Source organism: Salvelinus sp. IW2-2015, linkage group LG4q.1:29 (genome assembly GCF_002910315.2).
Source record: "Salvelinus sp. IW2-2015 linkage group LG4q.1:29, ASM291031v2, whole genome shotgun sequence".
Classification (NCBI taxonomy): Eukaryota; Metazoa; Chordata; class Actinopteri; order Salmoniformes; family Salmonidae; genus Salvelinus; species Salvelinus sp. IW2-2015.
In genome coordinates, this window is record NC_036842.1 from 1,573,672 (window position 1) to 1,588,229 (window position 14,558).

Genomic DNA, 14,558 nt, shown 5'->3' on the forward strand with positions numbered 1-14,558 from the left:
TATTTCATGAATGCTAAATATTAAATTATTTACATCTAGAGCACAGGGCGAGGTGTGCTAAAGATGGCAGCGGTGTATTTCCCTTGAATGAATATCGAAACGCTACCAAAGTTTGAATTGACCCAAGAGATGACCACACGGAAGACTTGCACAACAACAAATGGATGGCAGGATGGGATTCGAACCCACGCCTCCAGAGAGACTGGCCTAATCCAGCGCCTTAGACCACTCGGCCACGCTACCCTTCACCCCAAAAGTCCCACACTTTGTCTCTGTTACCTAAGCCTGCTAAGATACCATTAATTTCGGTCTCTTCTTTTTTCTTTTTCCTTTTGTATCCTTCATTTTATCATGTTGCTTTTTCTTACTGTCTCAACACATTATTTGTTTTGCTGCTATGTCTGAAGAGCACATTTATAGAGCCCTTTTACCTCTCTTGGGTAGGGGGGTATTTTCACGTCCGGAAGAAAAGGCGCCAAAGTAAACTGCCTGTTACTCAGGCCCAGAAGCTAGGATATGCATAAATTGGTAATTTGGATAGAAGATACTCAAAGGTTCTAAAACTGTTAAAATTATGTCTGTGAGTATACAATAACTATATGGCAGGCAAAACCCAGAGGACAAACCATCCCCCAAAAATTCAGCCTTCCACTGTTTCCAATGGCTTTCATGTTTATTATGAGGCAAAGTCCTCCCAGATTGCAGTTCCTAGGGCTTCCACTAGATGTCAACAGTCTTTAGAAAGACTTTCAGGCTGGTTTTTGGAAAAATGAGCTGGAAGTTGTAGTTTTTCTAGTGCTCCCATTTTGGCTGTAGGGTTTCAATTGCGCTTGGGTGAAAGCGCGTTCTTTGTTATTTATCTCCAGTATTGGCTCTATAAATGTGCTCTTCAGACATAGCAGCAAAACAAATAATGTGTTGAGACAGTAAGAAAAAGCAACATGATATAAATGAAGGATACAAAAGCAAAAAGGAAAAAAGAAGATACCGAAATTAATGGTATCTTAGCAGGCTTAGGTAACAGAGGACAAAGTGTGGGACTTTTGGCAGTGAAGGGTAGCGTGGCCGAGTGGTCTAAGGCGCTGGGTTTAGGCTCCGTTCTCTCTGGAGGCGTGGGTTCGAATCCCATCGCTGCCATCCATTTTGTTGTTTGTGCAAGTCTTCCGTGTGGTCATCTCTTGGGTCAATTCAAACTTTGGTAGCGTTTCGATATTCATTCAAGGGAAAGTACACCGCTGCCATCTTTAGCACACCTCGCCCTGTGCTCTAGATGTAAATATATAAATATTTAGCATTCATGAAAATACAAGTATTATACATCAACATAAAGCTTAACTTCTTGTATGTAAGGAAATTCATTAGGCCCTAATCTATGGATTTCACATGACTGGGAATAGTGTTGGTCCCAGATACCTTAAAAAAAAGTAGGGGCATGGATTAGAAAACCAGTCAATATCTGGCGTTGATATTGGCAGGAACTGGAACACGCTGCCGTACACGTCGATCCAGGGCATTCCAAACATACTCAATGGGTGACGTCTGGTGAGTATGCAGGCCATGGAAAAACGGAGGCATTTTCAGCTTCCAGATATTGTGTACAAATCCTTTTGACATGGGGCCGTGCATTATTATGCTGAAACATGAGCGATGGTGGCGGAAGAATGGCACGACAATGGGCTTCAGGATCTCGTCACGGTATCTCTGTGCATTCAAATTGCCATCGATAAAATCCAGATGTGTTCGTTGTCAGTAGTTTATACTACAACCCCGCTGCCACAATGGGGCACTCTGTTCACAATGTTGACATCAGCAAACCTCTTGCACACACGACACCATACACACTGTCTGCCATCTGCCTGATACAGTTGAAACCGGGATTCATCAAGAGCAAACTTCTCAAGCGTGTCAGTGGCCATCGAAGGTGAGCATTTGCCCACTGAAGTTGGTCATGATGCCGAACTGCAGTCAGGTCAAGATCCTGGTGACGACGATGAGCTTCCCTGAGACGGTTTCTGACAGTTTGTGCCAAAATTATTTGGTTGTGCAAACCCACAGATTCATCAACTGTCCGGGTGGCTAGTCTCAGACGATCTCGCAGGTGAAGAAGCCAGATGTGGAGGTCCTGGGCTGGTGTGGTTACACGTGGTCTGCGGTTGTGAGCCCGGCTGGATGTACTGCCAAATTCTCTAAAACGACTTTGGAGGCAGCTTAAGTTAGAAAAATTTACATTCAATTCTATGGCAACAGCTCTGGTCAACATTCCTGCAGTCAGCATGCCAATTGCACGCTCCCTCAAAACTTGAGACATCTGTGGCATTGAGGTGTGTGACAAAACTGCACTTTTTAGAGTGGCCTTTTATTGTCCCCAGCACAAGGTGCACCTGTGTAATGATGATAATAATCATGCTGTTTAATCAGCTTCTTGATATGCCACACCTGTCAGATGGATGGATTATCTTGGAAAAGGATAAATGCTCACTAACAGTGATGTAAACAAATTTGAGAGAAATAAGCTTTTTGTTTGTATGGACATTTTTGGGGATCTTTTATTTCAGCTCATGAAACATGGGACCAACACTTTACATGTTGCGTTTACATTTTGTTCAGTATATTTTAGGAGCTTTATTCTCTCACTGTAAATAATATAAGGAAATAGGTGCCATGATCATGACTGGGAACCGGCCTCAAGGCTAACACAGACTCTCCCTGCTCAAAACAGCAATCTACTGCACGTATGGTTTTTGTGCTCTAGGGTCAGACAGCCTCACAGCAACATGTACCATACTGGCATTCCTACGGTATCTGTTTAGTTTCATATTGAAAATACAGAAGTCTCCTTTGGGAACACGTTTCTGCAACGGCAACTTAAATATAAGATACTGACATACATGTGGTTCCCCATAAAATGTTTTAAAGATGGGACTGTCAGTGTAAAGACCCATGTCTTCATGGCCAACAGAAAGGCCAACAGAAAATGAACTTCAAGGGCTGATATTGCTTATTCATAAATTATTGTTAGTCAATGGACAACTTTTTTCATTTGACTTTTTCTTTGCATCACTTATTCAGGGCTTTACGGAGTGTTTCCTATGCCCTATGACCCTCGAACTCAACTCTGGACCTTGAAGCCAGTTCCACTGAATTTGTTCATTGTTCAACTCTAATATAAGGTGAATGCACCAATTTGCACCAATTTGCACCAATTTGTAAGTTGCTCTGGATAAGAGCGTCTGCTAAATGACTTAAATGTAAATGTAAATCAGGGAGTGATACTATAACACCCTCTAAAGGAGCAAAACTGCATCACAGTGGAGAGGTTGTGTGCGACAAACCTGTGCATTGAAACTGTAGTATAGTCAATCACCCAGTAGACGGCAGTGGAGAGATACAGATGAATAAAGTCTAGACAGTGAGAGGAAAATGTCTGTGTCTGTAAAAACATTGCTAGCCTCCCAACTTCTTGCTTGTCCATCAGGAAGACAAAACCAGACAGTGGACTGTAACTGATTGCCAAAAGCTGTTTTATTTCATACATTTTCACCTGAACCAAAATAGTTTTTAAATTAAAAAAACTCTTTACCTGCTCTTTTTCAATGTGGCTAGTTTCGATTCCACACACCCTATCTCTTTGCCAAAAGGTCCAAGATCCCTCGCTCTGACCTTCTTCTCCAATCCGTTTTGAGGAGGCGAGGAGAGAGACTGTGAGGAATTGAGGAAAGATACATTATGACCCACTGCTTCATGACAGGGAAGTGTGTAGAACATCCCAGGCCATTCTTTATTTTATATATTTCTTCTCATGCTGCGGTTGGGAGTGGGCGTTCAAACAGACGACTTTGGGATGATGAACATATTTTTGTTGTCCTGCAGATTATTTGGGAAAGATCTTTCTGATTTCTCTGCGTTAGCCTAGGCCTACCTATTGTATTATATGCACATCTTTGTCACATTATTCACACACTCTCAGAATTGGCTTCTTCAGCCAACCTCTCCTCTTCCAATTGGGTTTGCGAGATCACATGCGCTATGTTGCCTATATGTGTGGTCTCAATGAAATAGCCTATGCATGGGCAGAGAATCACTTGGCAGTTATCTTTACAAGGAAATGTTATTAAATATGATTAGACCAACGGTGTAGTGGAGGGTATACGCAGGCATACAACCTAGGCCTAGCCTACCCACTTATTTTTTTGTGGGCATTGCGTATACTCACTTCTTAATCCCCACTGATCATACCAAAGTAGTTTAGTGGAGGTACAGGATTTTGGCTATAGTCTAGTTTCAAGTAAAGTAAGACATGTCTCCATAATATGAAGTAAAATATCCAGGTTTCAAACAATTAAGGAATAGAAGAAATATAGCAATGCTAATGATAGGCCTAACCTTCTTCTGGTAGGTGGAAAGGCTTTCCTAAAAACCTTCTCTATTAAATGTTAACTACAGTAGCTACAAAGTAGCCTACGTCTACCTGTCAGAATGATAAGATGATTATTTGCATCACTACAATTGCTATTTCATTTTCATTCACCAACGCATGTGCTACAGAGGGTCTGAATACTTATGTAAATAAGTAAGTAAATATGTATCATTTTTTTGCATTTTTATTTTAATTTTCCTGTTTTCCTGGCAGCCTCCACTGCCTGTTTTCGCTTCGTCATTATGGGGTATTGTGTGTCGATTGATCTATTTTATCAATTGTAGAATAAGTCTGTAACGTAACAAAATGTGGAAAAGGTGAAGGGGTCTGAATACTTTCTAAATGCACTGTAGCCCTGGACAACCACACCTCATTCAGTTCATTGAAGGCTAGTTGATTAGTTGAGAAGTTGACTCAGGTGTGCTTGTCCAGGGTTACAATAAAAATGTGTACTGTTGGGGGTACTCGAGGATCAAGATTGGGAAACACTGATTTAGAACATCAAATTTAGTTGTTTTTCTGTTAAAAAAGTGTGACTTTGAAAATTAAAATCTGGAAAATTTAGGAAAATATTAGCCTACTATTAGCCTACTTGCACAGTATAGCTCGGGTTGGCCTGATGTGAAAGACCAATATGGGATTTATAATTTTAGGTAATTCAGAGTGTTTGTCACTGTTTCTCAAACAGGGCGCATTTCCTTAGCCGGAAGTTTGGAAATATTTAGGAAAAATATGAGTATTCCCACTTCTCCAGGCAGCAATACACCACTGGATTGGACTATAGTTTACTACAGTGGCTGTAAATGAATATTGACAATAGAAAGAAGAGGAGGGCACTCAACCAACGTGATTCGAGGTGCAAAAAAGGAAGATAATCGTTGCAAAGTAAAAGGCCCTTTTCATTCAATATTGATAACCCATTTATTTGTCTCTGCCTGCAAATCGTCCTCCTAAAAGGTAGGCTATATCCTATGAGCAAAACGTAGCTCAAAAGAAAGTGCAAGTGTCCTCTCTCATCATTCTTGTTGCTTCAAGTTCAGTAGCCCACCAATCCACCCTGACCAACCACCCTACTTTCGTTTTTGCCTTAAAACTTGTTATGGATAGGGGGCAGCATTTTCACGTTTGGATGAAAAGCGTGCCCAGAGTAAACTGCCTGCTACTCAGTCCCAGTTGCTAATATATGCATATTATTAGTAGATTTGGATAGAAAACACTTTGAAGTTTCTAAAACTGTTTGAATGATGTCTGTGAGTATAACAGAACTCATATGGCAGGCAAAAACCTGAGAAAAAATCCAACCAGGAAGTGGAAAATCTCAGGTTGGTCGTTTTTTCAACTCATTCCCTATTGAAGAGACAGTGGGATATGGGTCATGTTGCACTTCCTAAGGCTTCCACTAGATGTCAACAGTCTTTAGAACCTTGTCTGATGCTTCTACTGTGAAGTGGGGCCGAATGAGAGGGGAATGAGTCAGAGGTCTGGCAGAATGCTTTGAGCTCGTGACGCTCGTTCACGTGAGAGTGAGCTCTGTTCCATTGCTTTACTACAGACAAAGGAATTCTCCGGTTGGAACATTATTGAAGATTTATGTTAAAAACATCCTAAAGATTGATTCTGTACTTCGTTTGTCATGTTTCTACGGACTGTAATATGACTTTTCGTCTCAACTTTTGCCTGGACCTGCCCGTGCGTTGTGAGTTTAGATTGTGTACTGAACGCGCGAACAACAAGGAGGAATTTGGACATAAATGATGGACTTTATGGAACAAATCAAACATTTATTGTGGAACTGGGATTCCTGGGAGTGCATTCTGATGAAGATCATCAAAGGTAACTGAATATTTATAATGCTATTTCTGACTTATGTTGACTCCAACATGGCGGATATCTTCTTTGGTTGTGTTGGTCTCTGAGCGCCGTACTCAGATTATTGCATGGTTTGCTTTTTCCGTAAAGTTTTTTTGAAATCTGACACAGCGGTTGCATTAAGGAGAAGCATATCTTTAAATCTGTGAATAACACTTGTATCTTTTATTAACGTTTATTATGAGTATTTCTGTGATTTGATGTGGCTCTGTGCAAATTCACTGGATGTTTTGGAGGCAAAACCAAATGTAAACTGAGGTTTTTGGATATAAATATGAACTTGATCGAACAAAACATACATGTATTGTGTAACATGTTGTCCCGGGAGTGTCATCTGATGAAGAATATCAAAGGTTAGTGATTAATTTAATCAATATTTCTGCTTTTTGTGACTCCTCTTTGGTTGGAAAATCGCTGTATACTTTCTGTGACTAGTTGCTGACCTAACATAATGATATGTTCTGCTTTCGCCGAAAAGCTTTTTTGAAATCGGACACTGTCTTTGGATTAACGAGAATTTTATCTTTAAAATGGTGTCTAATACTTGTATGTTTGAGAACATTTTATTATGAGATTTCTTTTGATTACATTTGGCACCCTGCAATTTCATTGGCTGTTGGCTAGCGGAACCCGAGTCCTAGACAGGTTAAGTAACCATCTGTCATATGTAACCATACCAAACATAGCATATTATACTAATTTGAGTGTCCCGAATGTACCTGCACTATGTTACGTCTAGTCTATGAGACCAGGCTGCGTAGCCATACTGTGAGATCAGGTCTTAATTAAATAGAGTCTATAGCCTATAAAGATAACAGGGCAGTTATCTTTCCAACACATTTTTCTTCATAAATATTATTAGGCGTTTAGTTTACTACATTGCCTGTAAATAAATATTGATCACCCATATTTGTCTCCGTCTGAAAATCGGCCCACTCCTAAAAGGTAGCTAAAGAGAAAATGAAAGTCTACAAATCAGCTCTCTTCAAACTGTGTCTATAATGGGACACGTGAGAATCTATGGTAATGTAACCTGTTTCTTAGGTTATTTTTGCGCATTTTGTATTGCCTATCGGCCGCAAAATGGCTGCCAAGTGAGCTGTGTCACATATGCCTAAAATAACATTGCAGGACTGTGGTTGGGTCCTGGACCAGTCCTTGCGGTAGCAGTTAGGAGTCGTACAGAAAGCCAGTGGGTGTGGGCCTGCTGCAGTTGTGGGCGGAGCGATGAATTAAGTCAATCTGAAGTGGCCATACAGCATTTACTGCAAAGCAGCCTCCACAGACATCACGATTTTCATACTTCTTGAGCTTAGAAGAGCAGAACAGCTATTGAGAAGGAAGTTGTCAAGGAAGTGATTTTGTGTTTTTAGAGGAGGTACAGTCTCAACCTACTTTCAAACCAATAATGGAGCTATATGGAGCCCTCTGCATTGTTTAAGCCAATTTATGCTTGATCCGCAAATGTGGTCAGTGGCTCCATATGGAGACATGCAGAGGCCAAATTGAGCTCCGTACTGCATTGCGATGCGCTTCTGTAATGAGTGCGCTGAGAGTCGGGAAGCAAGTTCAGGGAGTGACTGTTTTAATAAATAAAAGAAACAATGAACACGAAACACAAACAACGCGCCGACATGAAAACAGAGTCAATTAAACCCGAGGAAAGAACCAAGGGGAGTGACAGACACAGGGAAGGATAATCAAGGAGGTGATAGAGTCCAGGTGAGTGTCATGAGGCGCAGGTGCATGAGACGATGGTGCCAGGTGTGCGGGATAATCAGCAGCCTGATGACCTAGAGGCCGGAGAGGGAGTATAGTGACAGCGTCCAAAATTTTGTAACAATGCATAGGGCTCCGTATACCTCCGTATATCCCCACATTGACATGTAGGTGGGGGCGGGAGGTCCTGTATAAACACAAACTCGCTTCCTTCACAGCAGCTCAGATCAACAGCTCTGCGTTGCTCTGCAAAGCGCAAGAAGTATGAATGCCATTACCAATGCAGATGTCAGATTGACAATGCAGCTCCTTTAATAAAGTTTGAGAGGCGCACAGGGATGCAGTATGGAGGTGGATTTGGTCTCTGCATGCCGGCGGAGGCTCCACAATTGCATCACACCCTCCATACAAAGCCTCCGGCCACATTTTTGGATCAAGCATAAATTGGCTTTTAATTAATCAGTCCTGCACAGACCTCTATAGGGAGGCATAGGCAAGTACATGCATATCCAGTGAGATCACTACAGATTCAAGTCGAAATGTGATGTTTTTGAAGGTCCTCAAGACATAAGGAAACTCCGGGCAAAACCTTCCACTAGGGGCAAAAAGCTGGGATGGAACCCAGGTCTATAAAACAGGACTCTGCTGCTTAAGGGTTAAGGGTTGGTTAAGGGTTGGGCTACAGAAACAACTCTAGGGTTAACTTCAGGCATTCATTCTGATTGATTAACAATTCAGGCATTGATTCTGTTTGGTTAAATTAAGGATTAAGGTTTGGGATAGGATTAATTAACTTCAGGCATTAATTCCGATAGGTTAAGAATTCAGGCATTAATTCCAATTGGTTTACAAGTCAGGCATCCATTCCGATTGGTTAAATTAATTAAGGATAGGATGGGATAGGATTAAAACAGATACACTCCAAGGTTCACTTTCGGCATTAATTAAGACTTGCCTTTCCAACTCAATATGGATGGTGCAGTGGTTTAATTAAACCCTTAACAATGCCTTTAACTTCACCCAAGTCACCACTAGGGGCAGCGGTTAGCGCTATTACCATCAAGTAGGCTTGGGTTTTTCTAGGACTCAGGATCCGAGGGTTGCATGTTCAATCCCGGTGTCAACAAACACATCGAAATTTGGAGAAACATGGAGAAACATCTAATTTTGTAGTGAGACTGTGAGAGCTTGATGGTATATAAGGGATGAACTTCTATTTACACAGTCAAATAAATTCAGATGAAGAAGACCAGCTGTAAAGAACATTAACTAAACTGTTCAACATATTTAGGCAATTTTGTTAAGTAAATGTGGTAATTTGTAAATAAATAAATATATATATATATATATATATATATATATATATATATATATATACTGTTTTACAGCATTATAAACGTTTAATGCAAGTATATTTTTATCCAACAATCAAATAACATTCTTTACATGTCAAAATTCCATAGCCCTAATTTATTTGGAAAAGTATGCATTTATGTAAAATCTTTACAATGTCAAAGCATCCAATTTATTTTATGTTTCATGGTGATATTATTATCACCAGCTTATTTTGATAGCAACGTCGAGGTGTTTTTATGAAGACAGTGATTATAATATTGATGTTTGAATACAAGCTATAGCTCAATAGATGATTGAGGATGTTGTGTGTCATTCTCTAAAAAGGCATCCAAACCATAATTCCAGTTATGAAAGATTTGCACCAAAGGCGCGCTCTCTCACACTCACGGCAAGCACGCACGCACGCACGCACGCACGCACGCGCACACACACACACACACACACACACACACACACACACACACACACACACACACAGAATTTAAACTTCCAGACCCACAGGAGTACAACATTTAGTGTCTTTATAAAACAACATATTTGCAAAATATAGCCAAGGCTAATTTAAATATGCATAAATACCAAGAAAATAGTTTCCCATTTCAATTCAAATAATTGTGAATAACAACATTTATACACAGATCAGAAAAAATCTGTATAAGAAAATAGGGTAGAAACCCTTTTTAAATGTCTTACTGCAGCAATCAAATCACCAGCAGGACATAGCTAAAGCAATGATCTATCTGTTTCACAAATTATTTACACATCGTGGTCTTTAGAAGAAACACAGAACATACTGTATGCAATGTCACACAAGGCTTGTTCAAGTTTGTGCAATATCAAACTCCACATCTTTGGAGGGGTTATCAACTATAAAAAACAACAAATATAATACAACAATAATCAACATAACTATGGTCAAATTCTTTAAAACATTTGTATATATTTACAATAGTGCAGACAAAATCTGAGAACAAGGGTAAAAACAAGTTTTCGATGTAGATTTCTTTTTGTCAAGTGAATCATTTGTCATGGTTTTGAATGTTCTTCGGTGGCTTAGACTACCCTGTTTATTAGCACTGTACCCAAAGTCTGCAACTTTGGGTACATTTGGAATCCGTAGTTTGTAGCTTATAAATAACTTTGAGCTTTCATATCTAATATCAGTTTATTCATTTATAGACTGGGAATTTAGGAAACAACGTATTGCCATACCTTAATTAATTACACTATGAATTACACGTTTACATTAATAATCCAAAAATAAACAGATATCATGTCCTGAGAGTATAATTTTTTTCAACTAAGTACTTTTGGAACATACAAAATGTATTCGTCCAGTTTTACTTCCCCAAATTAAATGTTTTTATCAAAATCCTTGCGATTGTAAAGATGGCAGCTCAAAAGATTTTGATCTGAGATGTTCAACTGTTTTTCATGTAATTACCCTGTTTGCTATATACCTACGTATGTTCCCAGACATCACTCCCCTTATATCTCTAAACAGCAGGTGGGAAATCTACCAGACAGAGAACTCTCTCTGTTCTGTACGATTCTTAGAACTCTGAAATGAAGTGTCAGTTAGCTATCATTTGGAAGTGTCAGTTGGAAAAATGTTAGTTGGCCGGCTCAGGGATTTTAGGGGTGTGATTCTCCAGTCTCATGGTCCAGGGGTCAGGGATGTAAAATGGAGGGTGAGTGAGGACTTCCTCCCCAGGCCCCGCCAGGGCAAAGGTGAACACGCCCCTCTGTCTCTCCATCTCCACCTCGTCCACCACGTGCTTCCTGTCTGACCGGTACCGAGCCTCCCGACTCTCCCTGCTCTCTCTGCTCTCTCTGCTCTCTCTGCTGTCACTGTCCAAGTCCTTATACCGCAGGTTCTTACCACCCAGACCCAGGTCCCGTCTTTCTCTCTCCCCAAGGCCCAGACTTTGACCTCTAACTCCCCCGTGGGAGGGCAGAAGCCGGCATCCGCCCGACCTCTCAGTCAGCGTCTTGCCGCCCTCGTGGTGATTGGCCGAGCACGGAGGGCCCTGCGGGAAGTTGTTGACTGAGCGCCAAGCGGCCGGCTTGCGGCCCCGTCGAGGGCGTGAGATGCGGCAGCTCTGCCTCTTGATGTGTCGGTGCAGGTGGTCTGAGCGTGTGAAGCTCTTGTAGCAGTGCTCACACTGGTAGGGCCGCACCCCTGTGTGGATACGCAGGTGGTTCTTTAGGTCATAGTTATGGACAAACTTGGAGTTACAGTGGAGACAGATATAGGGGCGCTCGCCTGTGTGCTTTCGCATGTGGATCTTCAGTTTGTCTTGCCTGGAAAGACAAGAAATTAGTTATATTCTGTGTTTTGAAAAATAGAAGAGAGATGAAAGCATAGGTATACTTTGGGGTACTAGATGGAAGGTGAAACTATCGTGCCATAACAGAGGCAGGAAATGAGAAACCATTAAAGGGGGTTTCCAGTTTCCACCTTTTAGGTCTCGACTCTCAAGTGGTATTCAGATGAGAGGATAAAAATAATTAGCCTGAACCACAAAAACACATTGCTCCCTTGCCCTAATAACATTGCCCTTTAAAGATCTCAAATGCCGGTGTCAACATGATTGCTACACTCTTATTAAAAAGGTGCTACCTAAAACAAAAAGGGTCCTTTGGCTGTCCCAATAGAAGTACCCTTTGAATAACTCGTTTTGGTTCCAGGTAGAACCCATTTGGTTCTAGGCAGAACTTTTTGGGGTTCATTTTAGAACCCTTTCCATAGAGGGTTCCACGTGGAACCCACAAGGGTTCTACCTGGACCCAAAAAGGGTGCTGCTATGGGGACAGCCGAAGAACAGTTTTGGAAGCCTTTTATCTACGGGTTTACATACAAGTAACATCGATTAAAAGATGATTGGGAAGCACTTTGTTTTACGCATCCATATTCTGTATAGTCTATAGGACTAATAAGACCTATTACAATGCGAGGAAAGTGCCGTGTCCGAAATCTGTCTTGCCTACTACTTACTAAAACTACATACTGTGTATTAATCGCACTTCATACTTAAGCAGTAAGCAACAAGTATCAACATACTAGACTCATACTGAGAATGCATCATCGGATGCGGAATTTCCCACCATTCGTTCATTTTGATAGAGCCCGTCCTCTTATCTCATTATCAGCTGTTGACAAACACGATTCTCTTCCTCAATTGCATGGAGTGAATTCTACTAGATGAAAATCCGAAATGAGTATGAAATCCTGGCATTTAAAGCATATTGAATTTTCAAAGTTTCACATACAGTGCCTTCAGAAAATAGTGTTTAACATGATTGTTTTATGACTGCCTCATCTCTGTATCCCTCAGTCGAGCAGTAGATTTCAAACACAGATTCAACCACAAAGACCAGGGAGTGTTTTCCAATGCCGCTATTGGTAGATGGGTAAAAATAATTATAAAAACAGACATTGAATATCCTTTTGAGCATGGTGAAGTAATTAAGATACACGCGTCCTTCCTAACTCAGTTGCCAGAGAGGAAGGAAACCATGCAAGGATTTCACGAGGCCAATGTTGAAGTTAATGGTTGTGATAGGAGAAAACTGAGGATGGATCAACAACCTTGTAGTTACTCCGCAATACTAATCTAATTGACAGCGTGAAAAGAAGGAATTCTGTACAGCAAAAACAATATTCAGAAAAATCCTGTTCGCAACAAGGCACTAAACCTAAACACAAGGCCAAATCTACAATGGAGTTGCTTACCAAGAAAACAGCGAATGTTCCTGAGTGGCTAAGTTACAGTTTTGACTTAAATATACTTGAAAATCTATGGCAAGACTCTAGCAATGCTCAACAGCCGATGTGACAGAGCTTGAAGAATTTTAAAAACATCAATCCAGGTGTGAAAAGCTCTTAGAGACTTACCCAGAAAGACTCACAGCAGTCATCGCTGCCAAAGGTGATTCTAACATGTATTGACTCAGGGGTGTGAATACTTATGTAAATTATATATTTCTCTATTTCATTTTCAGTAAAAAAAAAACAATTTCTAAAAACATGTTTTCACTGTCATTATTGTGTAGATAGATGAAATAAATGTAATCCATTTTGAGTTCAGGCTGTAAGAACAAAATGTGGAATAAGTCAAGGGGTATAAATACTTCTGAAGTCCCTGTATATACAGTGGGGAGAACAAGTATTTGATACACTGCCGATTTTGCAGGTTTTCCTACTTACAAAGCATGTAGAGGTCTGTAATTTTTATCATAGGTACACTTCAACTGTGAGAGACGGAATCTAAAAATCCAGAAAATCACATTGTATGATTTTTAAGTAATTAATTTGCATTTTATTGCATGACATAAGTATTTGATACATCAGAAAACCAGAACTTAATATTTGCTACAGAAACCTTTGTTTTGCAATTAAAGAGATCATACGTTTCCTGTAGTTCTTGACCAGGTTTGCACACACTGCAGCAGGGATTTTGGCCCAATCCTCCATACAGACCTTCTCCAGATCCTTCAGGTTTCGGGGCTGTCGCTGGGCAATACGGACTTTCAGCTCCCTCCAAAGATTTTCTATTGGGTTCAGGTCTGGAGACTGGCTAGGCCACTCCAGGACCTTGAGATGCTTCTTACGGAGCCACTCCTTAGTTGCCCTGGCTGTGTGTTTCGGGTCGTGTTCATGCTGGAAGACCCAGCCACGACCCATCTTCAATGCTCTTACTGAGGGAAGGAGGTTGTTGCCAAGATCTCGCGATACATGGCCCCATCCATCCTCCCCTCAATACGTGCAGTCGTCCTGTCCCCTTTGCAGAAAAGCATCCCCAAAGAATGATGTTTACACCTCCATGCTTCACGGTTGGATGGTGTTCTTGGGGTTGTACTCATCCTTCTTCTTCCTCCAAACATGGCGAGTGGAGTTTAGACAAAAAGCTCTATTTTTGTCTCATCAGACCACACGACCTTCTCCCATTCCTCCTCTGGAATCATCCAGATGGTTCTTGGCAAACTTCAGATGGGCCTGGATATGCGCTGGCTTGAGCAGGGGGACCTTGCGTGCGCTGCAGGATTTTAATCCATGGCGGCGTAGTGTGTTACTAATGGTTTTCTTTGAGACTGTGGTCCAGCTCTCTTCAGGTCATTGACCAGGTCCTGCCGTGTAGTTCTGGGCTGATCCCTCACCTTCCTCATGATCATTGATGCCCCACGAGGTGAAATC

The 14,558-nt window shown here is 41.0% G+C and overlaps 1 protein-coding gene and 1 non-coding gene across 2 annotated transcripts in view; one reads left to right on the forward strand and one right to left on the reverse strand.

Annotated features, from left to right (window-relative positions):
* The first annotated feature begins 1,055 nt into the window (after window positions 1-1,055).
* On the forward strand, window positions 1,056-1,137 carry trnal-uag (transfer RNA leucine (anticodon UAG)). The gene has a single exon. It is a non-coding gene; the product is annotated as a tRNA-Leu (tRNA).
* Window positions 1,138-9,651: 8,514 nt separating this feature from the next.
* The window catches only part of LOC111961225 (zinc finger and BTB domain-containing protein 7C), a 31,346-nt gene continuing 26,439 nt past the window's right edge, over window positions 9,652-14,558 (reverse strand). The window contains exon 3 of the mRNA XM_023983322.2: window positions 9,652-11,665. Within this exon, the coding sequence (XP_023839090.1) occupies window positions 10,975-11,665 (691 nt within the window). The 3' untranslated portion in view covers window positions 9,652-10,974. The remainder of the gene's footprint in view (window positions 11,666-14,558) is intronic.